Source organism: Ursus arctos, unplaced genomic scaffold (genome assembly GCF_023065955.2).
Source record: "Ursus arctos isolate Adak ecotype North America unplaced genomic scaffold, UrsArc2.0 scaffold_27, whole genome shotgun sequence".
NCBI classification, from domain to species: domain Eukaryota; kingdom Metazoa; phylum Chordata; class Mammalia; order Carnivora; family Ursidae; genus Ursus; species Ursus arctos.
The window spans coordinates 12786111-12811637 of NW_026622952.1; the positions used below are offsets into that span (position 1 = coordinate 12786111).

Here is a 25527-nt window from a genome sequence, read left to right on the forward strand (position 1 = left end):
GAGCTGGAACCCTGATTTGGAACATGATGGTGTTGTTACTTAGCTCACACAGGGAGGAGGGATATGAAGAGGGGCTCGGGAGTGGGGGAGACTCAATTCAGCATGTTTTAGGACGCGAGCCACCCGTCCAGGCGGTGTAAAAGGCAAGCGTGTTGTGCGGAGCCTCTGTTGACTCTGGAACATCAGTGGAGGAGCTGAGGCATGGAATTCAGATGTGCCGCCTCATTGCCTCATTGTTACCGAGGCTAGAAGCTCCAGAGGACCGCGGACGGGTCCCAGGATGCTCTTCTCAGGTCACAGCGGCCCCAGCCACAGTGATCAAGCTGGTGTGGGCTCAGGTTTAGCCACGTTCCTTCTTCCCAGGAAGGTTGGTGGGGTTGAGTGCTGGGGAGGACGCCCTGACGTGGATGACAGATTGTTACTGTGTGGAGCTCATGGGCTGTCGTGCGAATACGCGAGTCCTTCCACAGCGTACCTTTAAATGAGAGCCAGGGACTGCGACTCCATCTGTCTCCCAGCAAAGACCACAGCTCTTCGGGTCCATATTTGGAAATATTTGTTCTGTTGTGATATTAGCTGTGATAGAGTGAAACACTCTTGAAGTGGAAGCGGATGGAAGTAAACTCTGCTTCCGAGTGCTGCTGGGTTCTTTTTCCTCATACACATCTTTGGCAAGATAATACCGAGGTCTCCGAAGTTGACACCAAAACTGAGACCAGTTAGGGAAAGAATTTCTTTTTACATTTCTTATAGCTGGCACCCCCTTTTTTGCTTCTTGTCAGTTAGGTCTGTACAAAGTGGAGTCCTTCTCTTCCTGCCCACCCCCGTTTGCCACCTTCAGTTGGTTTCTTCTCAGAGAATGGGTACATCAGGCTCACAAAGAAATTCCACCCACTCCAGGATGTCTGGAGGTCAGGACTCGGTGTCTTTTGTTGTATCTCCCTGAGGACCTTCCTTTCCTCCTCCCCCCTTATTTCTCTTATTGCTGCTGCCATCCAGTCACAAGCTCTTCTTCCCATCTTTGGAGCTGAGCCTGTAAAGTTCAGAGTTGTTCGTCCTGCTGTACAGAGTCAGAGATTCTTACTAATTTCTGGTGGAAGTTGCTCTGACTTTCCTTCAAGCTAATTAAGTGTAGGGGACTTTGGACCCCATAGGCCCACATGTGCACTAAACAGAAAACCTGTATTAGGATACTCCTTTTCAGAACTCCAGCCCCGTTCCAGAACATACCATACAAACATGGGACCTGAGCCTGTTTGGGATGCACATATATGCCCTATACTAGGATATCTTTTTGTTGCTGTTGGAATACATAGCATTGGAAAATAGATATCGTGAGATTATTCGTTATGCTTAGTAATAGAGGCATTCTTTTTTTTTTTTTTTTTTTAAGATTTCATTTATTTGAAAGAGAGCAAGCACGAGTGGTGGGGGGCAGAGGGAGACGGAGACGCAGACTGCCCACTGAGCATGGAACCAGGCTCTGGGCTAGAACTCAGGATCCTGAGATCATGATCTGAGCTGAACGCAGATGCTTAACTGACTGAGCCACCCAGGCACCCCAATGGAGGCATTCTTGAATGGTGGGAGGGTTTCAAAATAGACTTGTCCTAAATCTTGTGTTTTTATAATGTTTGTTATGTATCGAGTGTGTTTGTTTTAGGTAAACTACAATAATTAGGGTTAAGGGTAATTGAAATTACTACCCTGTCTTTGGCCCATATAATCTGTTTTCTCTCTACCCATGCAGCTACTAGGCCAGCAGTAATCAAAACTGGGATTTTACCACATCAAGACGTTAACATTTGATATAAACTTATAAGCTAACTAGAATTAAATGATACTAGTTACACTGAAATCTTAAATCTTAGTTCCTGTTTTACTAAGTCAATACATGTATCACCATTAAGAAAGCTCTCTAGTTAGAAAGGGAGGGGAATTTTCTCCCTTTATTTCTAGGTGATGAAACTAAGGTATTGAAGAATGGCATTGTTTTAGGCCAGTGTCAGAACACTACTACGCAGGACCTGCATCTCTACGATTTCCAGGATTGCACAAAACTTTACAAGAATTATTTTATTCTCGTTGGCAGCCGTTAATTGAAGTTTTTCACTATGCTAGGAATTTGCTGGTCCGTATTTAAAACTTGAACCTGAACGTTTTTGTTGAAGAAGGAAGGAAATAATTGAAAAAACATGTAACTAAGTGTTTTAATTAAGTAAACAAAATCTCCCCTGACTTTCTGGACATGTGGTATTACAGGTTTTCATGTATTCTGTGTAAGTAGTGAGAACCAGGGCTCTTGCTGACCTTTTTTTCTGATAGGCCAGGATTTACTGGTGTGTTTATTTTGTCACCATTCCGGTTTGACTCTAAGGAAATGAAAACATCTTCCATTTGTTCTTTATTTCCAAAGGGCATCCGCTTCGATCCTGAAATTCCGCAAACACTACGACTAGAGTTTGCTAAGGCAAACACGAAGATGGCCAAGAACAAACTAGTAGGGACTCCAAACCCCAGTACTCCTCTGCCCAACACTGTACCTCAGTTCATTGCCAGAGAGCCATGTAAGTTGATCTACTTTTCATTTAAAAAAAAAAACAAACCAAGAATTGTTTGTGTGCTGCACGTGAAATTAGACCACAGGACCTAGAGCCGGCTGAGTGTCATTTTCCATTTCTGTGAAGAGGCTGTGGATTCTTGCTGTCTGAATTCCAAATACAGCAATCTTGTTGATGATTGGCCGTCCTAAAAGGTGGTTCAGCTAGATTAGAACTGTAACTACTACAAAATTTCATTCGATGTGCTGTAGATTTCCTCAACGTCATCATGACCTTATTGTGAGGGTGTTCTTTTGGCCTGGGGGTATGAACCCTTCTTTATTCCCCAATCCCTGGATAGGAGAGCAGGTTCTCAGCATTTACTTCATTCGTTGAAGATGATCAGTTCTGTGGCTTGGGCAAAGAGAATATTAAAAGTGAAAGAAGCAGATACTAAGAAGTTCTATTTTTGAGAACAGTTGAGCCCATAAATCTAGAGGGAAAAGTAAACACACACAAAGAATTTATATGTTGGAACAATCAGTTCTAGCAAACTAATACTGGTAAATTTAAGGAAATCTAGGGCTTCCTGTTTTAAATTAATTGGGCTAAGAGACCAATTGCTAAACAAGTGTTTTACCCCGCTTCATGAGCTTATTCCCTTAAATGGCCAGTCTACAGTTTTGCCTTTGATTGAATAACTTGAAAAGGTTGTCTTAATTTTCTTTCTTAAGCTCAGTCAGTAGCATAAGTGAGGCGTGAGATAGGCCTTAACTTCTCCTTTCATTGCGTAGCTATATGTGATTTAATATGGCAGGGCATTCAAGGCATCCCAAGTGACTTGGTGTTATTTGGAATATTTCTGCCCTATCGTTCTTGATCTTCTTTCCAAACCACATGATCTTGATCTCCCTGCTTTCCTTGACAATACATTTCAACTTTTCTTATTGAAATTGAAGGGCACATGAGTTTCTTTCTCCCCCCATGTCATGTGTGTGTCAGATTTAATCAGGTTATTTTGGAAGTTATAGTCATTCTGTAGCCCTGTAACTCTTGAGAAAGCTGCCACTTGTCAGTGGAAGCTAACACATAGGAGTTTCTCCCCCAGCGTTTTCTAAAATTTTTCTGTGAGGCCAGAAGTCATAATAGAGAAAAAAGAAATTTGTTCTTCCACGTCATAGGGAAACTTGAAACCTTTCTAAACAGAAGTTTCATCTTATGGTCCAGTTGCACCACGGGAAGATGAGTGGACATTTCTTACATAATTCTGTAGGCTTTACAGCATCTAGTTCAGTACCTTTTGTACATTGCATATACTTAATAAATATTACAGTGATAAGTAGATAAACATTTTAATTTGCCTATTTGCGTGATTCCATTTTTATGCCTCTTCATTTCCCTCTGACATGTCTTCTCTCTTGATTAAGGCATCAGAAAAGAGGATTTGTAAGATACCTTGATTTAGAGTACCTCTTTAGTTTTCTAGTGAATTTTCTGCCTCAGATCTGAGAGTGGTTTAAAAAGATGAATTCAGACACCAAGTGCAATGCTGGTAATACTTTACCCTTTCAGTTCTCTATTGAATGCTTTTGTTCTGGGACCTCAATTTTTTTTTTTTAATCTGTTTCAAAAGCTCTGTGAAATTGGTAGCCAGGAAGGTGATAGCCAGTTCACAGCAGGGTACATAAAAGCAAAAGAGATGACAAACTGGACATCCACAAGTCTGTGAAGTTGTAGGAGAGCTTAGAGCAAGGTTTAGAACACCACTCTGGCCAGCTCTGCCCACCTCCCTTCCCTGTGTACAGAACAGCTCAGACGTGGTCAGATAATTTCCATGGCACGGTCAACACTTGCCTGGGCTGCTTGTGGCAAAACAAACTTGAAGCTTAAAAAAAAAAATCCAAATATTGGTTTATTCCTGAGAAAATAAAAGTTAGCATAATTTCTCTATATTTAATATAGCTCCTTTCTACGACACAGGGGCCTTGATGAACAGTAACTCCGCTCTGACCCGGACCGACCTTCTCATCCGTTACAGGTCCCTCTGGGAATTACAAACCTCCCGTCACATGTGCAGGATTGTTTTCCTGAAAGCGCACTGCAGACTGAGAACACTGGTGGTTTTTTATTGGCAATTCCCATTGCACTGTGTCTGTAATGGGTGTTCACGGTGGTGGTCAGTTCAGCCACTGTTAGGAGTAGACTGCCCTGGGGTCTTAGAATTGTGGGATTGGAAAAACCCTATAGGGGCACCTGGGTAGCTCAGTCAGGTGAGTGTGTAGCTCTTGATTTTGGCTCAGGTCATGATCTCAGGGTCCTAGGCTCCAGTGCCTCTTAGGCTCCAGTGCCTCTTAGGCTCCAGGCTCAGTGGGGTGTCTGCTTGAGGACTCTTTCTCTCCCTCTCCTGCTGCCCCTTCCCCCAGTCGCTTGTGCTCACTCGTGTGCTTGCTCTCTCTCTGTCAAATAAATCTTAAAAAAAAAAATTCTATAGTCGTCTCTGTTGTAGACGATAAGAGAGGTTTGTTTCTTTTTGTTGATGTTTTTATATAGTTGTGGCTGAAAAGTACCCCTTGCCATCACTAAAGGAAGAATGTGCTAAGATTCAGTTATAGAATAAATATTTACTCGAACTCTCATTTCTCAGATATCGGTTGAAGTTTAATGAGCTCTCAGTGTGCTAGACACTGGGAAAGAAGGGGACTTAAAAGAGCTATGAGTCCAAGGGGTTGGTGGTGGTCAAAGTTGTCAGGAAACTTGGCCCACGTAAAGGACGTAAAAGGGTTTTTGCGGCTCAGTTTCGATTGCCCCAAATCAGACTGTCTTATTTGCCAAGCACCTGCTGTGTTTGTACAGAGCATGAAAAAAGAGAAAGCTAGGTACTGCACTTGCCAGAGGAGATGGTGGCCTGCAGTGGAGAACCTTGGCCTTAGATTTGAAGATGTCAGTGAGAGTTCTGGTTCTGCCGGTCATTGTCAAGCTTGTCAAGTTTGACCTTAAACTCATTGAACTTTGCTCTGCTCCTGTTCTGTCAGCTACAAAATGGGAATGATACCTTCTTCACGCGCTTCTTACGAGAGCTAAATAAAGCAAGAGCCTAAGATTGTGTTGAGCGTTAAGTGGCTGAATAGATGTAGAGTGCCAGGCAACCATAAAGTATAATTTTAAGTTAAAAAAACAAAACATTGAGTTGCCTTTCTTTCCTAATAGTTAAAAGTAGGCATTGATCTTCTGAGGCTTCATCACTGTGACTATAGCCAATTGTCTTTGCAAATTACGAGAAAGGATGAATGAAAGTGTCATACACAGTCCCAGGAAAGTTTTATATTTTCCTAATGAAATTTTTATTAGTTTTAACTTCTTACTCCATTGAATGTAATGAAGCAAGAAAAATACAGTGAGAAAGTAGGAAGTAAGAGATACCGAAAATTTACAAATTATATAAAATTCTGCTAGATTATGCATTGGCTTGTACAGGAAAATAGTGTTCTGTGGTATAAGAACCCCACTGTAGAGATGAAAACAGGGCAAGTCACCGTCTCTCTGAGTTTTGTTTCCTTGTCTATAAAATGATGATACTATGTGCCAGACACTGCTAAGCATTTAAGTGGATTGGATTCTCAGTAGCACTATTTTACAGTTGAAAACAGGCCTTAGGACGATCCAGTAACTTTGAGGTTACCCGGTTATCAGGTGTTACGGGTTGAATTGTGCTCTGCCAAAATTCATGTGTTCAAATCCCGGTCACCAGTGGCTCCAGATGTAAGTGTATTTGGAGATTAAAGTCCTGAAGACATGATCAAATTAAGCGGGGCCATTAGGGTGGCCCTCATTCCATATGACTAGGTTCCTTAAAGAAGAAAAAAAGATGGGCAGGGATGTGTTCACACAGAGGAAAGGCCAGGTGAAGGCATAGCGAGAAGGCGGCCGTCTGCAGGCCAAGTTACAGAGGCCCTGGGAGAAGCCACACCTGCCCCCGCCTTGATCTTAGAACTTACAGCCTCTCGAACTGTGTGAGAAAATGAATTTCTATTGTTTCAACCACCCAGTCTGTGGTATTTTGTTATGGCGGCCTGAGCAGACTAATGTCAAATGATAGAGCCTGGGTTTAAATTCTGACCTGTCACTTTTCAGTTTTGTAACTTTGGTCCAGTTACTTAACCTCTGTCTCTATTGTCTCATCTATAAAATGGCAGTAATAATTAAACTTACCCATAGGGTTGTGAGGATTAAGTTAATTGACACGAGGGGGCCACATTTATAAGAATGAATACCCTCAGTGACCGTTTAATATGCGTGTGTAGAATGTGTACATTGGGGCACCTGGGTGGCATGGTTGCTTAAGTGTCCGGCTCTTCGGTCTGGCTCAGGTCATGATCTCAGGGTTGTGAGACTGAGCCCCAAGTCGGCCTCCATGCTCAGCGCGGAGTCTGCTCACGTTTCTCCCTCCCTCTCCCTCTGCCCCTCCCTGTGCTTGCTCGCTAGCTCGCTCTCCCTCTCAAATAAATGAATCTTTAAAAAAAAAAAAAAAAAGGAACATACACGTGGATGTGCCTCTGTTCCTTATAGTTGAGACCTGTGGTTTTCTGCCTTTGTATGCTTATTAGCACCTGGAACCTAGAAATACATGAGAAGTTAAGATACTACAGATTTTATTTTATGCTTTTTCATTTGGAAGTTTAAAAATTTACAGTGTTTAAAATTTTTCAGTGTTATTGAGGTATGATAAGGAAACGATAAAATGCACGTATTAAGAGTGTCTACTTCGGGGGCGCCTGGGTGGCGCGGCAGGTAAGCGTCTGCCTTCGGCTCGGGGCGTGATCCCGGCGTTATAGGATCGAGCCCCACATCAGGCTCTTCCGCTATGAGCCTGCTTCTTCCTCTCCCACTCCCCCTGCTTGTGTTCCCTCTCTCGCTGGCTGTCTCTATCTCTGTCAAATAAATAAATAAAATCTTTAAAAAAAAAAAAAGTGTCTACTTCGATAAGTTTTGTCATAATACGCAGGGAATTTAGTTGACTCAATGCTCTTGATCTGTTCACGCTGCTTGTGACATACCATGTTATAATAGTGCGAACACTTACAGAGCTTTTACTCAGAATAAACAGATTTTACCCATTCAGATCAAATTTTGTGGAGCAAATATCAGAAGGCTTTAGAACTTTGCAGTAATTCAGATTCCTGTAGTCCAACCCCAGGGGTTTTGATTCTATAGGTCTGGTCTAGGACTCATGCTCTGTATTTTTAAAAGCTTTTTCGGTGTTTCTGATGCACAGTCAGGTTTGAGAATGCCCAGCAGAGCAAGGAATTGTAAAGTTAAATTCTCCTACTGCTCACACACTCTTCTCCCCAGCCTTGTACCCATTCCCCACTCCCGCCCCCCCAAAACAAAGCATGCTCTATTAAATTAATACTCTTATTAAATACCTGGTAAGCACATAACCCCTTGGTGAATAATCAGGTCACTTCCTTGTTTTCCTGCCATACCACTGGAATTTCCCATTTATCCAGTATTGACCCTGGCTGTGTAGATGTGCGTTTTCTGTCTCATGTCTGAAAAGATCCTCTGAAAGTTCAGAGAACTGCCTGCGTGCCTAGCAAGGGCCCTCCTAGGGACAACACTCTGCAAGCATGAAATCTGTTAACTTTCACCTCTGTGGGATGGGGCCATTCAGGGCCTGATCTGAAGCTCCATGTGCCCATGGAAGAGAGTTAGGGTACCTGCCATTTTCAAGGAAGCATACACAGCACGTGTCATTGGAAAGACTGAGGGTGTCCGTCTGGTCCCCAGTTCTGCTCAGAAATGCGCAGATGCCAGCCGGTAGCAGGTACTGTGTATCCCGGACCTGCTCTCCTCGAGTGGGGTTATTTAGAACGCCAGCAACTGGGTCTGACGAAGACCTGATCAAGCTGGTTAGGGGAAGGCAAGGCAAGGACAAAGTTGCAGGTGTTCTGTGGGGACGAGAGCAAGACTGTTTTGCTATGAAAAGCAACTTCCTTGGATTTTTGTGTTTCATATTACATAATGCAAATAGTTTGTTTTCTCTGATAGAAATTGTACTTGCTTCTCGAGAGGAAAAAAATTTCAAGCAGTCCAGAAAAATATAAAGAAGAACATAAAAGTCACCAAATTCTACCAGCGATAACTACCATTAACATTTTGGTGTCTGTCCTTCCACAACTTTTAAGTATGCATGTAATAAAAAAATGTCTCTCTATCCAGTTTTTAAATTTCAGAATCATTTAACTTATCCCTCTACCTTTAAGATAAAATTCTTGTTTTTATTTTAAGATTTTACTTATTCAACAAAGAGCAGGAGAGCAAGGCAGGGGGAATGGCAGAGGAAGACGGAGAAGCAGGCCCGCCGCTGAACAGGGAGCCTGATGTGGGACTCGATCCCAGCACCCTGGAATCATGACCTGAGCCAAAGGCAGTCACTTAACCGACTGAGCCACCCAGGCACCCCTAAGATAAAATTCTGATGTCCAGTGAGATTAAATGACCTGTAGGGCCAAAAACAATATCTGGGCTCTCAGAATCCTATGCCCCAGCCTCTGTGTTGCCTTTGCTATAGGGTACCAATTCATAGTGACACAGATTCCTTGCTAGAATTAGAGCAGGAGGAGTGGTGGTAGACCACTGGCAGATTACCTAATGACCCAAGTGAGCACAGGCAGCTCCTGGGCTGCTGGAATTCAGGTGGTCGATTGAATGAACTATGAGATTTTATTAAATAGACAGGAAGAAAGGAAACAGCTATTTATTGAGCTACTGTTCTAATCCTTAAGTACTGTGTAAAATAGCTATTTTCTAGTCAAGAAGACTAAAACATGTGTGAGTAACTTCCCCAAAGTCACACAGCTCATTTTAGGCCTAATTGCTGATCACACTGCACCAAATTCCTAACTTAGAGACCACCGGTGCTTTTGGCTATAGTTGCTTTTAAGGTATTCGTTAGAAGGTGCTTTAAACTCACTCAAGCCTTGGGGCACCTGTGTGGCTCAGTGGGTTAAGCTCTTGCTTTCAGCTCAGGGTCATTAGTTCAAGCCCCACACTGGGCTCTACACTGGGCGTGGAGCCTACTGAAGGATGAATGAATGAATTGAAGTTTCCTTATTTTCAAGTGTCAGTAACTAATTCAAATATTTCTTTAAAATACAATACAGAGGGACACCTGAGTGGCTCAGTCAGTTAAGGGGCTGCCTTCGGCTCAGGTCATGATCCCAGGGTCCTGGGATCGAGTCCCGCATCGGGCTCCCTGCGCAGCGGGGAGTCTGCTTCTCCCTCTGCGTGCCACTCCCCTTGCTTGTGCACTTTCTCTCTCTCTGACAAGTAAATAAATAAATAAATAAACTTTTAAAAAGAAATTAAAATACAGAGGGGCACCTAGGTGGCTCAGCCGGCTAAGCATCTGACTCGATTACAGCTCAGGTCATGATCTCAGGGTCATGAGATCGAGCCCAGAGTTGGGCTCCGCACTGAGTGTGGGGCCTACTTGGGATTCTCTCTCACCCTCTCCTCCCCCTGCCCCCTTACCCATGCTCTCTCTAAAAAAAAAAAAAAAAGAACTCATTTAAGCCTCTAAAGATGGTCTTATTAGAGACCCCAGAGGCCTGTATGAGATTATGAGAAAAAGATTTCGGGGCAGGTCGCCACTCAATGAAAGTCAAGCTTCCATATAACTGTAAAGCATCGGATTTTGATGGCCAGGATGCATTAACTATAAAATGTATTCTTACATAGTTGAGCAAATTGAACTACTGATGGTTTTTATTTAGTTTTGGTATAAGTATTGAGTTGTTGCAGAAAATACAAGTGCCCACTTTCAACAGTTCGGGTATTTTAATTTAATGAATAATTGTATCATCAGCAAAGATGAGGATATTGACTTCTTTGATTTATACTTGGAGGACATGCAGGCAGTTTACTCACAGGTTTCACATCATTCGGTTGGAAATGGAAATGAGCACGAATGGAAACAGGCAATAATACAGCTCTGTTTTACATTGTTTCAGATCCCAAGACTTCATCTGCACAGTCCTCCTGAAACAGTGATAGTATGAAACCAGCATATATAACTACCATTAACAGTTAAGTAGACAGTGTGTTCTCTAGGTGGTCCCTCTTTGTAAAGTCCCAAAAGGCTGATGAGCAATCTGCAGAAAATTTTTCACACAGATCAGAAAACCTTACCTGCTCCTTATATAAAGGATGGGATTGAAAGACCTAGTCCTGCAATTGTTTGAAAGCTAAACTAACACAGAAATAGGAGGGACTGTCTAACTGGATGTTGGGTCTGTTATTTAGGGAGCTAAAAGATCTGAGTCCATTTTAAGGAACATCCTTGCAGACAGGTATGTTGACCACATGATCACAATCTGGGCTCATCTGCATGTGAGAAATAGGTCCGATAGCCTTTTTTTTTTTCTTGAATCTTCTCTTTACAAAATTATACTTTCATTTCATTTTGTAAAATGACCATGCTTTAATCCATTGTATTGTTAGAGAAGGAAACCATAAATTAAATTTAAAGGGTTAAAAATACATAATTTCCTACCATCCAGAAAGAACCACTGTTAATGGTCTGTCATATATCTTTCTACATACATGTCTATCCTTTTATACATATATGTATAAAAAACAATGTGTCAGGTTACCTTTGGTTTAGTTTGGTTACAACATATGATCCCACTGTCCTCTTTTCTCACTTACCTCATGACCATTTTTCCATCCAGGACTGTATACCCAAAGCATTATTTTTTAAGGGCTCTTTACATGGAAGGTGTGGTGGTGAGGGCCTTTAATGCCTGGCAGGGATTTTTTTCTAAATTAGCTGGTGGGGAGAGAATGCAGATTGTTGAGCATGGCAGTCTTGTGCTTTAAAGATGACCCTCCTTCCTTAAGCTCTAGGAGGGCCGCACTGGGGAATAGAAGTAGAACACATAAAACCTCTTTTATGAGGTGGAGGAAATGGGTGGTGAGGAATGCACTTGCCCAAAATTTTTTTTTTTTTATTAATATGACTTGAAAGGCCACTAGGAAGTACCTTGGAGATGTGGTGCTTCTAGGAATGAAGCTTCCCTCCTCCCCAAACCCCACCCCACTTCCACCAAGTTTCGGGAGAAGGAACCAGTGATGGTAGAGACACAAATTATCATCTCACCTGTTTTTCTTAGACCAGTCCTTGCTGGTAAGGGTTTTGATGGGAGGGGAGCCCAAGTGTGAAAAGGAAGTTGTGCAGTACAGCAGCTATGGGGAGTCTTTGGGTGGTCAGAGGCGCTGGGAAGTGGTACCTGTCAGGAGAGGGACCCAAGGAGGAAACGGGAGACCAGGACATCCAAGTATGGAAGCTGAGCTTGCAGGATTGTGCTTAGTCGGATCACGTGCCCATTCCCTCTGAAGCGGCTCCGTGGTAAGACTGGTGGGACTGCCGAGGGATTCTGTCCTTGCTGTAGGCCGGTTCGAAGCTACCAGAAGTGGCGTTCACAGAAACTTGTCAGTGGTTTCCTTTCTGGGGATTGAGGCTTCCTAATGATTGAGTGATCCACTGAGCATACTCTCACCCCCCAACACTGCAGGGCATTTGTGGGCTGATTCTCACATGACAGAGAAAGGCCCATTGTCAAGAATCAGTCCATGAATTTCACACTCACTCGGGATATGTGTGAGGGCACCAGGTGCTTAGGCCCCTGGACATTCTGAGGAACAGAAACGTGAAACAAAACTGCAGTCAATGAGGACAGCAAAATACTCTTAGAAGCCAAGTCACCTTAATTAATGTTTATTTCCACATATGTCCCACTCTGACAAAGCAAAACTATTGTTTTCCTTTAAAAAAAAAACAAACCTCAAACATTTACTGTATCACACCAGTGTTTACAGCCCACTTCTCCCTCTGTCTTCTCTTCAAACCTGCACACGTTCCTAGTTTTTGCTTAATGTGGATAATTTTTAATAACTAAATTTAAGGGTGCCTGGGTGGCTCAGTCGGTTAAGTTAAGCATCTGTCTTAGGCTCAGGTCATGATCCCAGGGTCCTCCTGGGAACAAGTCCCATATCAGGCTCCCTGCTGAGCAGGGAGCCTACTTCTCCCTCTGCCCCTCTCCCCTGCTCATGCACTCTCGCTCTCTCGCGCTCTCTCATAAATAAATAAAATCTCTTTAAAAATAAATTTAACAATAGTATTAAAATATTAGGTGATGAATGTGGTAAGAATGGTTTCCATATAGATATATTTGTTTTTATGTGGGAGGTAAGTTATTACAGTACTGTGTAGATTAGCTAATCTGGTCCAGTTATTTACAATTTAATGGGTAGCCTATCTTTGATTAGCGATGGCTATTAACATTTTGCTTTGAATTTGTTCTTGTTTAATCATTGATTAGCTATAAACAAAGGCCTTAAGAACTCAGGAAGTAAAATCTCTTTGGAAATCACAGGATTCTTTTGTAATGCAAATAACTGCCCCAACTTTCATGTTTTGTAAACTCAAATTATTCATTACATCTACAGAGAAATGGCAGAATAAAAGAGTTAAATACTGGGACATTCCAGAAGAAACAGCTACCATAGATTTATTTATTTTAAGGCCGTGTACTCTCCTCACTCACTAAAAGGAAGGCATTTCTTATTTGGTAAAAGTTTGATGCAGGCTCCCTGTTTCTTCCCTTCTTCCTTTTCACACACTTGTAAATCCTCAAATAAAGAGGTGCCTTTTCTCCTACAGCAGTTCTCAGCGTATTTGTCCGCCAACCCCTGGTTGGTCTCCAAGACCCTTTCAGGGAGTCTCCGGGTCTAAACTATTTTCATGAGGATAGTTGATTTTTCTTACTGTGTAGTGGGGGGCACGACTGCTAGAACCTTCGTCCGTGTCCAGACAGCGGCACCAAACTGGGCGAATGAGCATTGTATTCTTCACGGTCCCGCGCTCTGTTTAAGAAAAGAAACCAGTTTCGCCTAAGAATGTCCTTGATGAAGAAGTAAAAAATATTTTTATTCAGTCTCAGCTCTTGATTACAAGTCCTTTTATGATTTTTTGTCAGAATGGGAAGGATACACGTTACCATATTAAAAATTAAAACAAATTTTAAAAATATCTAATTCATTTTAAAAATATGGCCTCATTGGAACTAGGTAACTTGTGAAGGAAGGAGTATTTTAATACCTTTTATGGGTAATTGTAGAGATCCCATTTTTATATTCCACCAAAAGATTTTTTGCATTGTGAAATCTGAAACTTCATCCATGAGTTTTTTTGTTTTGTTACGTTAAATTCCATTTTCTACTTTAGTTAGATCTGTTACTCATGCATGATTTTATATGACACATCGGTTATTTGGAAAGTATTGGTTCACTGAGTTTTATGCTGATCTTCCAAATGTCGACTCCTTTTATTCATTAATACTCACCACTGATCTCCCCTGTGAGGCTGTGCTTTCTTTTTAATATGCTACAACCAATACAATACCTTGCAATAGACTGAATTAAAAGCAGATACGAGAATCCAGTTGTCTTCTATTATACCAGATATTAGAGAGGTTTGCAAAAATGTAGAACTGGTGTGTTTCCTGGTTTGTTTTGGTGTAAGGTAGTTGTTTTTCACAAAACATATCCTGTTTATCTTAATAGGTAATGGCTTTTTTTTTAATGAATAAATGTTTTTAAAATTTTAGTTTTAATTTTTGATATGATAGAACCCACATAAAAGTTCTTGGGGACTTTAATAGTCTTTGGGCATAGAACACCTGCAGTCACCTGATGGCTACTATAGATTTGGGGCAGGTGATTAAGTCTGCAGCCTCTAAAGCCATTCAGAGCTAGACTGGAGGGCAGCAGTGCCCCTCCAGGGCCTGGGGCCCTGCAGGCTCACATGCCAGTCTCGGGTTTGACTGTGAGCTTCGGTTTATGCCACTTACTCTCTGGAGACCATCCCAAGAATAACTGCATATGTGGTGGTTGGAAGAGCTGGATAATATGGCTCCCATTCATTCGCGGAGAACTTCCTTGGGGGTAATGGATCTGGAGGAGTACCTTCCAAACTATTTAATCACGCCCACCCCACGCCACCCCCATTACCAAATGGAATACAAGTTCACTTCAAGAAACTTAGAAAGGATAAAAAACGGGGGGCATATTAATGTTTCTATGTCCCTAATCCTAAAGATACATGCTGTGAAATTCGATTGTATTTCCATTGTATTTTTTAACCTACAATGTTACAGATGAGGTATATTTTTAAATACAGAGGTTTAAGGCATCTTAATAGTCATTGGGTTTTTAATAATATAACTTTTTATGTAACATAATACCTTTTTTTTTTTTTTAAGTAGGCTACACGCCCAGTGTGGAGCCCAGTGCAGGGCTTGAACTCATGATCCTGAGATCAACACCTGAGTTGAAATCAAGTCGGATGCTTAACCGACTGTGCCACCCAGGCGCCCCAATATGTGTATCTTTTAACTGAATGCAGAAAATTATCCCACACTGCCCCTCAGAGATAAGCTTTTTCACATTGCTGATGAGTAGTCCTGCAGAGATACACGTGGTTGTATTTGACTGGGGTTATAAATTACAAGCTTCCCCAATACCTGCTTTCATTCTCCACTCTAGGCCGCATTTTTGCATATCAGTAAATGTACAGCTGAATTGTAACAAAGGAATGTCACGTAATCAAGTTCTTTTCCTTGGGGAAAAGTCTGGCAGAAGTGGTGATGGTTTGAACAGGAGAAGTGAAAATCTCAAGCTCGTGCAGATGCAGGTCCTTTCTCGTCCTCCTTTTCATTCCACGATGTGTGTAGCCACCAGGGTTTTAGCGATCCTGAGAAAAGGTGGAGTCGGAGCCAGAAGCAGCATCTTGGTTTGAACAAAATAATCTAATTAGTGTCTTTGGGTGAAGGAGTGTCTTTCTGTCCTTTAATTAAATATCTCTCCAGAGGTCAAGGAGATCACGCTGGTCAAACATTAACAGCTCTGTACAGGAAATTACGGTGAGTTCCTGTTTCAGTTTTCTCGCTCGAGTTTAGCAAACATTTGAGGGGAGGTGAGAGATAAAAAGCTGAATAAGGCACAGTTCTGCTCTCGAGGTGTTTACACTTGAGTGGGGGACACAGGCCTGCAAACGACTGCAGTAGAAGGCAGAGCAAGCGCTAAGTGGAAGGTTCGGACAGTGCTGGTAGCTAGGGAGAAGGGAAAAGACGTCCTGGGGGTGTGTTGACCTAGTATCCGAAGATGGGAAACATTTCAGTAAGCAGAGATGATGCAGAAGTGTTCTACAGACCGAAGGCGTGGCTTCTGTGAAGATCAGACCTGAAAGTGTAGGAAGGAAGGGATTAAAGAAGAGCTTGTGGTCCGGTGAAGCCACAGAGGTGCGCAGGGGGAAATGGAGGGTGGCCACGCTGGACTGGGGTGGGCTCTCGTGCCAAATCCGGGAAATCCATGGATACCAGGTGAACAGGACGAGACCATTGCTGGTTATTGATTCCTTCACAGAACACATCTCCCCAGCACGATGCTTTTAGTCATCCCTGATAAACATTTATGGACTAAGCAAGCTGATAAAGGAAGCTGGTTTGGAGGTGGGCGTTAAAAGGACATACACTTACTGTTTCACAGATTCTGTAGGTTAGAATTGCAGGCACGGGTTTACTGAGTGGGTCCTCTGGTCATGGTCTCACAAAGCTGAAATAAATGGGTTGGCTGGTCTGCAGTTGCATCTTGTCTTCTGTGCCCTCGTGGTTGTGGTAGATTTCAGGATCTTGAGGTCGTAGGTAATTGACTAGGAGTATGATTTTTTTTTATAAGGGTCATTTTATTGAGCCACTGCCATGGGCCACATAAAGGCACATACATACATTATTGCTAACCCTTTATAAAAACTGTAAGGCAGTGTTGTCTCCATTTGACAGATGGAGAAAAGCCTGCAGAGAGGGAGTGGAATGCTGTTTTGGTTTTAGAAGGCTGAATTTTTTTGGAAAGGAAAACCTTTATTAAAAATTCTCAATACTCTGTGACTTTAAGGATAGGGGTGGGCTTGTTTGCATAACAAAACTCATGAAAACATCCCCCGGATAACTTAAATCACCTACCGCTTAGGAACCCATCTTCATGGAGTCAGTGTCTGCTTGGCAACTTTACAGAACGAACTTGTTTTTTGGCCATAATACAGAAGACATTGGTGTCTTGAAGGTTTGTTTTATTTCTCTTTAGGGGGAGTATGTCTCTCTCTCTATTGTTTTCAACATACCAAAATGTAGGGAGAACCATATTATGGACCCCAGAAACCCATCATTCATATTTAAGCATTATCAAGATTATACCACAATTTGCCTTTTTTTTTTTTTTTAACATTTTATTGAGCCAGAGAGAGAGAGAGAGCATGCACAAGCAGAAGGAACGGCAGGCAGAGGGAGAAGCAGGCTCCTTGCTGAGCAAGGAGCCCAGTGCAGGATTCGATCCCAGGACCCTGGGATCATGACCTGAGCCAAAGGCAGATGCTTCACCAGCTGAGCCACCCAAGTGCCCCGATACAATTTGCTTTTTAAATGTCTTCTTTCTTTCTTCCTCCTCGCTCTCTTTAGTTGACTTGTTCAAACCAGGTCCATATATTGCATTTAGTTGTCTCTTAATTGTCTTTTCACCTAGATCAGCCCCCTTCCTTGGCCTGTTTCTTTTTTATGCCATCGTTTTGTTGAAAAAAGTATCAGCTTTCCCGAGAAAAAACCCTCTTGGATTTTTGGTTGTTTGTTTTCTTTAGGTGTCTGCTTGTTCCTGTGTCCATTCTGTTTACTGCAGATTGAAAGGCTTGATTAGATTGGGAAGGTTTGGTTAAATTCAGGGTGACCTTTTTTGTCAAGAATCCTGGTTGGTGCCCTGTGCTCCGTGTGGTACCACATCATGAAGTGACCCGTGTTTGGGGCATTCTGTGTTTGGTGATGGGAAGATGGGCCTGTGTTCAGGTGTTAATGGTGGGATGCCTCCTTTGTAAAGGTCCCTGTCAGCTTCGTCTTCATGGCTTTATCCATTGATCTTTACCGCATTGCTAATTCCGTTTGCTTACCCTGACATAGTTTATCAGAAAAAAGGTTGAGGGCAAGATAAGTGCTCGGTTCTTTCCCTTTCATTGCCAGTTTTGAACCTAAGCGATTGGTGCCCGGTTATCACTTTTTCTGTCACTTTCCCTGCTTTTGAGTATAGTAATGAACTTGGGTTTCTGTATTTTCAGGCTGTTTCAGTGGATTGCAGTCATTAGTCCTGCTGTGTGGGGGCAGGTAATCAGCGGCATCTTTTTGAAGGAAGGAAATTCCAGGACTGCCTCCGTGGGCGGAGCTTTGTAATTTCCATCTTTTGTATGAGTGATGGGGTCTTCCTGCCTGGTGGTTCAGGATTGGTGCAATGCGCCTTTGTTCAGGTGTTTTCCAAGTGCTTGGATAGGACCTGTCATTCTTGGAGTATAGTGAGTTTCTTTGGCTATTTATCTGGGCAAAGCAACTTTTTTTTAGCCACAGAAATGGCCACTTTTACAATCTTGTTGAGGTTAAGATTTTTAGAAAATAGATGGTGTGTTTTGGTTTTTGTTTTTTGTTTTTTTTTTTTTTCCCAGATTCCTTAATTAGGAACTGCAGTAGAACACTGAGATTATTAGTGGTTATATAGGATTGGTAATTTTCTTTTTAATATTAATATGTGAACAGAAGAGTAATGAAAAATAGTTCTACATGCCCAGTAATTTCCCCTAATTAAATTAAACTAAAAATAGGAGGGTGGGACATATAACAGAATGTTCATCAAAAAGAAATGAAGTTTATTTCATAAAAAGAGTGTTTTTGAACTATGCACATAAAATAAACGTAAAGCAGACTGACCAATGATTTTGACTAGACGCTTTAAAAATAAGCTCAGGGGACAGAAAGTTAAATATTTAGATTAGTGTGAAATGTTCGCTTTGTAGCGGTGTGCCATTGATGGGAGTATTCCTGGAACATGTCTCCTCTGCTTGTTTTAACACCTGACCTTGGTCCCTGGAATGGAATGTATAGATGGGGAGATACTCAGTGATATGGGTGGGTTTGTTTGACATTTTCTCTTTGTTTGTATAAGCCCTTTAGTTGTTTCTCTGCAGTCTCGTTAATACCATTGAAAATTTGGTGGCTTTCTAGAATCAAGGCAGTATGCATGTATCATTCCATTATGATCTGATTGGGTTCACTGACTTTTTCGTCTTGTGTTCATGAAGCGTGTACTGATTCCATCAACAAGTATGGTGCCTAGCACAAACATGGAAACTAGGTAGGCACTTTGTGTGAGAGTGCCTGTTTTTCCTGTTTCTCCCCCTCAGCTGGGGGATATTATCATATATAAATGGATTCATTCTATCTGGTAGGTAAAAATGGCATGGTGTCTTGATGGTTTATTAATAAAGTTCATTTCTTATATACTCATTGGTCATTTAATTTGAGAGAGGTATTTTTCCACTTGTCTCTTCCCTTTTTTTTTTTTTTTTAAAGATTTATTTTTAAGTAACCTCTACACCCAACATGGGGCTCAAACTTAAAACCCCAAGATCAGGAGTCACATGCTCTACCAACTGAGCCAGCCAGGCGCTCCCCACTTGTTTGTTTCTTATTTTCTTTATTGATATGTCTATGTAAGAACAGTGCTTTCTTGACTAGTGTGGTTTATTTTCAGTGGATAATTTCTTCATCATTTGGTTGAAGGAGAAGCTGGTAGTTCTGTGTTTTCTTTTTTTCCTCCCCCTTAAAATTAATAATGTGAGCATCCCTCACAGCTGGTGGTTTCTCTTTAAAATAATGATGAACTCCCTGTTCTCCTTGACCTCACTGAGCTGTAGTGGGAATAAAATGAGATAATGTGCTTTGGAATATATTAAGTGCTACATAATGGCACATTACGAATGTTATTGCTACACCAGGAGGACATGAAGCTCAAGGTCTAAGCACAGCATCGTTTGGATTGTCATGTGGAACCTGATTCCTGTAGAAGTACCTTTTTCTTTTCTTGGTTCCTTACAAAGTCCATAGATTGCATTACACTTACTATAGACACAAATTGTGAAATCTGTCTCTTGGTATGTTACTTTCTGGTGAGTGGGGGAGTAACCAAGAGAATAGACGAGAGAGTTCACATTTACAAGTTGATTGTTATCTTGCTTTCTGTGTTACCATTTTTAGTAGCAGTCTCCTAATTTCTTACTTTTAACTTATGGAAAATTTCAAACAACAAAAGTAGAGAGATTCTTAGCATAATGTTTTGTTGTTTTTAACAGTTGATTGAATCAAGGTCCAGGTCTATACCATCTTTTACATTTGATCGGTCTCTACAGGAATCTTTGTGTTCCGTTCATTCTTTTTTTTCTTTGCAGTGTTTTTGCTGAGGAACCCAGATTATTTGTCCTGTAATTTCCTGTAGTATTGATGTTGCCAGCTGCAGCTCTGTGGTGTCTAGCGTGGTCCTGTTTCTGAATTTTCTGTAAGCTAGTAGTTACGAAGAGTTGATCAGATTTAGGTTAGAGTCAGGGGCGGAGGGCGGTATGGACTCCATCAGAAGAGACATAATGATTAGTTATCTCACCCGGTGTAATGTCAACAACCATCAAAGGTGTCTACCTAGATCTGGTTAATTACCTGTTCCCTTTTATGTTTAGTTATTCACTTTTTAAAATTGTATTTCATGAAATTAAAAAAAAACATTTTACACATTTGCCAAATAGCGTTGTGTAAAGACTATACCAATCGACAGGGCCCACAGCCGTGTACTAGAGTACCGCAGTGTTCTTATACATGTGATATCTGAGGCTTAAGGAGGGTCGTCGTTTTCCCCAGAGTCCTACAGTAGAGCAGCTAGCGCTCTGAGTCCGTCCTTCCTCAGTCTTGTAGAGGATAACGCCAGCTTCCTTCCCTTTCAACACAGCCCCAGGTAATTGCTCCTCTTCACTCAGAAATGGTAGAAGGGAAGAAATAAAGAGGGCGAGGTGAGAGATTCAAGGAAAGGAACTGTACGGTTCAGATAAGAGAGTTCAAGGCATAAAAGTGATTTCCAGAATGTTCCCCGGTTTCGCCTCTCATTTTGATTCTCTGATGCTTATAATGATCCAGCCATTGATTATCATTACTTTAGGCTATTGCCTGATCCTGTGTATTTTTCAAAATATACTGACCAAACATCAATGGCTTTAGCATCTTAATTTCAAACTTGGCCAGAAGGACTTACTTTTGTGTAGCACGCACCTTCTTTCACGCCCTTGAAAGACCGTGTATTAACACTATAAAAAGTACCAAAGCTGGGGTCCTATGGGAACATTCCAAACTTAGTCCATCATTCACCTAAATATACCATTTTTCCTAGCCCTTCTCTCTCAATTTATCAGTGGCTATATTTGTGAAGAAACTCAGTCTAGATGTGTTTGATAAACCTTGTCATTAAAAGGTATTTCAAAAGCCATTTTATTATGTAGTAAATGTTTCTCAGGCTTGTTTCGTTTAAGTTCTTTTCCTAAAATAGCAATTTAATTTGACTTCTGGCAAATAGTTACCCCTCAAAGGTTGAGCTAAGTTTTGAATGTAGTAATTTTGTGTAGAAGCTAAATTTAGCAATTAGCAGTCTCCCACTTCTAGTTTAAATCCAAGTGAACTTTTAAAAGTCTAAAATATATTGGCCTCTCCCAAGACCTAGACTCTGATATTAACAAATGCCAAACGAGATGTGCAAACAGGAAACTATGTGATTCTTTTTTAATGTTTTAAGTCCTGTAATCATTTTTCCATTTGATCCTCCCACCCACCCCCCACCCCCCCAAATAAAAAGATGTACAGTAATCCTCTGGAAACTTTAGAAATCTTTGTTTTTCTTCCCCACATCTCCCCATTTATATATTTTAAGTGCTACCTGATACGCCAAACAAATGTAAATGATGTCCTTTCAAAGTTCACTGGCTTCCTCTCTGAAGTCATCTAAAATTCTGGAGCCATAATCCAAACCATCAGATAAAAGTGTGAGACTTTATACTTGAGAAACATTAAGTGCTTTAAAATGATTAAACGGAAACACAAGAGCATTTTTTTTCCAGTTTCTAGAAAGAATTGTGTTACTTGTTGCAGTGAATGAGTGATGAGAGTTTAGGAGAGTGGAAACTCCTTGAGGGGACTGTAGGTAGGTAAATCCTGGGTTGCAGAAAGAAGGGCGTTTGATGAGGCATAGACCGTAAGGCCAGATAGGTTGCTAGTCTCAGGACCAACCCAGAGAGAGCTCCCGCCTCTGCCACTGGGGACAGCCTCTCCAGCTGGTCTGCATGACCCTGCCTCTCTGAGGCTTCCCTGCCTCTGGCTCTCTCTCTCTCGAATTCTCCCTAGAGTACCATTACACAGTGTGTGGAAGAGTTCTTTTCCACTTGTGCAAAATGTACTGATTTGTTTTAAAATACTTGATACATTTAAATCCCATATTAGCAGCCGTTATGATAATGATAACAGACCTTATGATGAAAAGGTATTTTTAATAGCTGCAAGTCGCTGTGCTGAGAAGAGCTCCACTGCCTGCCTTCTGAATAGGGTCTCACTTCCTTAGCATGGTGAACAGGCCTTTTGTGGTCTGCATGTCTGCTCCTCTCCCCCAACCTGAAGCCCCCTCAACGCTGTCCTCCAGCAGTACTCCACTGTGGGGAGTCTTCGCTGGCACATCATACGTTCTCTTGGCCTCTGACCTTTCCACTCATAGTGCCCATTCCCTGGCATTCCTAAATTCAGTTCTATTGCAAATTAGCTGCTTGTCTTTCAGAAGTCACCTTAAGGGTCCTATCCTCTAGAAAGCTTGTCTGACTCTCCAAAAGTAGATTAATTGCCCTACTGGGTTGGTAGCTGCTATAGAACTGTCTTTATTCCTTGCCACACTGTATCGAAATTGCCAGTTACTTCTCTGTCTCCCTCTGTAGTCTCTAAGCTTCTTGAGTAATAAGACGGGGCTCTGCCTAATGTTAGACGCATAGTAGGTGTTTAATAAATGCTTGCTAAATTAATTCATTCTTGCTCCAGTTCTGCTACTAACTAGTCCAAATCTATATACCCTGAAACTTCCACTGACTTATTTTTACTCCCTGGACCTCATGGAACAAGTCTAACCCCATTTTTATATGATAGCCTTTTAGAATCTAGATTTCTGGGGGATGGTTTCCCCGAAAGAATGCGATATTCTGGAAAGAGGGAGTTCTTACACCTGGGCAGAGCATATTTATTTGCTCATGGAACATCTGTCAGGAGGAGAGGACTAAAGGATAGCTTTCCTTCTAAAGAATGGTAGGCAAAGATCTTAGAGTTTTTGTTCTCACGAAGGAAGACAAAGGTAGTAGCATGGATACTACATTTAAGAAGAGTAAGTTTAAGAAGTTCTTAAAGTGAAGACACTCCGTGGAGATCAAATTTTTGGGCTTTGAAGTCTGGGAATCCCTGAAGTTGGCTCTTTTAGCCCACACAGCCTTGGGGAAACCATTCTAAGCTCTGTGGCTACCCCTTGATTTAGATGAATTACATTCCAGGCTAGAGGAAGAATGGGTCTTACAGTTTAGTGGCAAGAATATCTTCATTCACAAAATCATAACTAGAGGTGAGTTGATGGTGTGTGGTGTGGGTATGCGAGGAAGGAAGGTTAAATGGAAACCTTTCTTCCGGTTAGGCTATCTTTTTAATTCAGAAGGAATTGGGAGCTCTTGGAGAACTGTTAAGAAGAGGAATTACATTATCAGAAAGAACTTAGTGGGTTTTAAAGGAGATGTGGCTTTGTTTTAGCTATTTTCTCATCCTGTAAAAATGAAATGAAGGATTACAAATGCATCACCCAAAGTGCCAGGGTGATGATTCAGTTGGTGCTCATGGCTCCATTCGAAAAAGGGCACGGTAGCCTGTTTCTCGGACATGTACTCCCAAGAAACTCCCAGTACTACCCCCACCTCTGTTTATTTCCAACACCATTTGCCCCTTTGGACCTGATTCTCCTCTAAAGATATTTGAGTGTGGGAAAAGTAACTTTTCCAACAAAAACTTGAGATAAGTTTCTCTAAACCCCCAGGCAGGCTTCTCATTCTATATTTGCAGCAGGGACAGAGGAATTAGCATATGGAACGGCCCTGGGAGCCGGTGTGGAGTCTCCCATCCACCCCGTGGAAGACTTGCCCCTGCCTCGATCTCACAGCTGCCCAGACAGGTCTTTCCTGGGGCTCCCAGCCTCATTCTGGTTGAGGTTTGTTCTTCTTTCCCTAACCACCAGTTCTCCAGGTCTCTGAACTAAACTTCCCGTGCTCATCTCTTTTTCATCACTTCTCATGAAAGGTCCAGAGACAGCTCTCCAAACAGTTGCTCTTCCCTATGTGGGATGTTTGTAAACTCCTGTCACGTTACCCACTAGCTGGCCCATAGCCACTGGTTACATACATGGCCTAATCTTTTCAGAATTGACCATCCAAGCCCTACACCATATGGACGGCAGGCTGCATGATCCATTTACCAGACTGTTCCCAGCCCCTTGCACCTCGTGCTGGGCCTCAGCACTGTGTGAGAAAAGAAAAGTTGGACGGGATCCAGCATGAGGAAAATGATTGATAGATTGGAAAGAGGCGTTGCTATGAGAAAAGGATAAAGGAACTGGGTAGGTTTAGCTCCAGGAAGCTAGTGGACAGGGAGAGAGAGATTGAGAGAGAAGCTCCCTTTGCTTCCTTCATGTTCCTCACAGCTAACAACATTACCCATAAAGCTACTTTTACTTTTTTTAATCCTAGCTAGCGATGGACAGTCCTTGTGCAGAATGTTCCGTTGCTTAGGACGGGCGATCTGAGGTACCCAGGCTCTGCAACAGGACATTGCTCCGTGTGCTTTCTGTCCCTCACGTGATTTGCTGTGGGATTTTGACTGTGAAGAGGGGGAGCCAACACTGCATGGGACAGGCAGGGTGAGGAGGGCAGAGCTCCCGCAAGTGTGTTTGCCGGACTGTCCCAGGATGGGGACCAGGACGTATATCCGCATTCTTTCTTGCTACCATTGTGGGTCCCAAGGTTTTACATAGTCGTGAGAGCTGATAAAACCCGGAGTCAAAGGGCTGAGCCTGTTTGACTCGTGGGAAGCTTCAGGAATGAGAAGTTTAAAATGATGGTGATGATGATGATAGCAACTGTTTCTCATTCAGGGCATTTTGTTAAAGTCTTTATATTATTTCCTCACTCTTCCAAACAATCTATGGTGTAACTACAGTTATTCTCTTCATTTCACAAAGAAGGGATCAGGCTCAGAGTTTAAAAAATATGTCCCGGGTCACAGGGTAAGTTGCCCATCTGGGGTTCAGAAGCTAGGTAGGTCTGTCTGGCCACAGAGCCCAAGGTGGAAGGTGGTTTTGGGTTTCACAGCTTTTGTTAAGATATAGTTTTGGGGGCGCCTGGGTGGCTCAGTCAGTTAAGCGTCTGCCTTCGGCTCAGGTCATGTGGGATCCAGCCGCGCGTTGGGCTCCCTGCTCAGTGGGGAGCCTGCCCTCCCTCCCTCTCCCTTTGCCTGCCACTCCGCCTGTTTATTTGTGTGTGCGCGCTCGCTGTCTGTCTCTGTCAAATAAGTAAAATTAAAAATTAAAAAAAATACATAATTTTTAAAAATAGTAATAACTCCCATACCGTACAATTCACCAATTTAAAGTCTATCATTCAGTGTGGTTTTTTATAATAACATTTTTTTAATTTGTGGTAAAATGTATGTGATATAAATTTGGCACCTGAACCATTTTCAGTGTGCGGCTCACTGGCACCAATTATACCTACAATGTTTTGCAACCATTATCACTATCTATTTCCACAATTTCTTCATTGCCAGTAATTCCCTGTTCCCTCCCTGCCACGTTCCCTAGTGGTCTCTAATTGGCTTTCTATCTCTGTGAGCGTGTGTGTTCTAGGTATTTCCTATAAGAGGAATCCTATAACGTGTGTCCTTTAATGTCTGGTTTCTTTCTC

At 42.1% G+C, this 25527-nt stretch overlaps 1 protein-coding gene across 5 annotated transcripts in view; it reads left to right on the forward strand.

Annotated features, from left to right (window-relative positions):
* The window catches only part of RBPMS (RNA binding protein, mRNA processing factor), a 165999-nt gene that overhangs the window by 102987 nt on the left and 37485 nt on the right, over nt 1–25527 (forward strand). For all 5 annotated transcript variants that reach the window (XM_057303576.1, XM_057303574.1, XM_026508371.4 and 2 more), the window contains one exon: nt 2417–2567. In XM_057303576.1, the coding sequence (XP_057159559.1) occupies nt 2417–2567 (151 nt within the window). The remainder of the gene's footprint in view (nt 1–2416; nt 2568–25527) is intronic.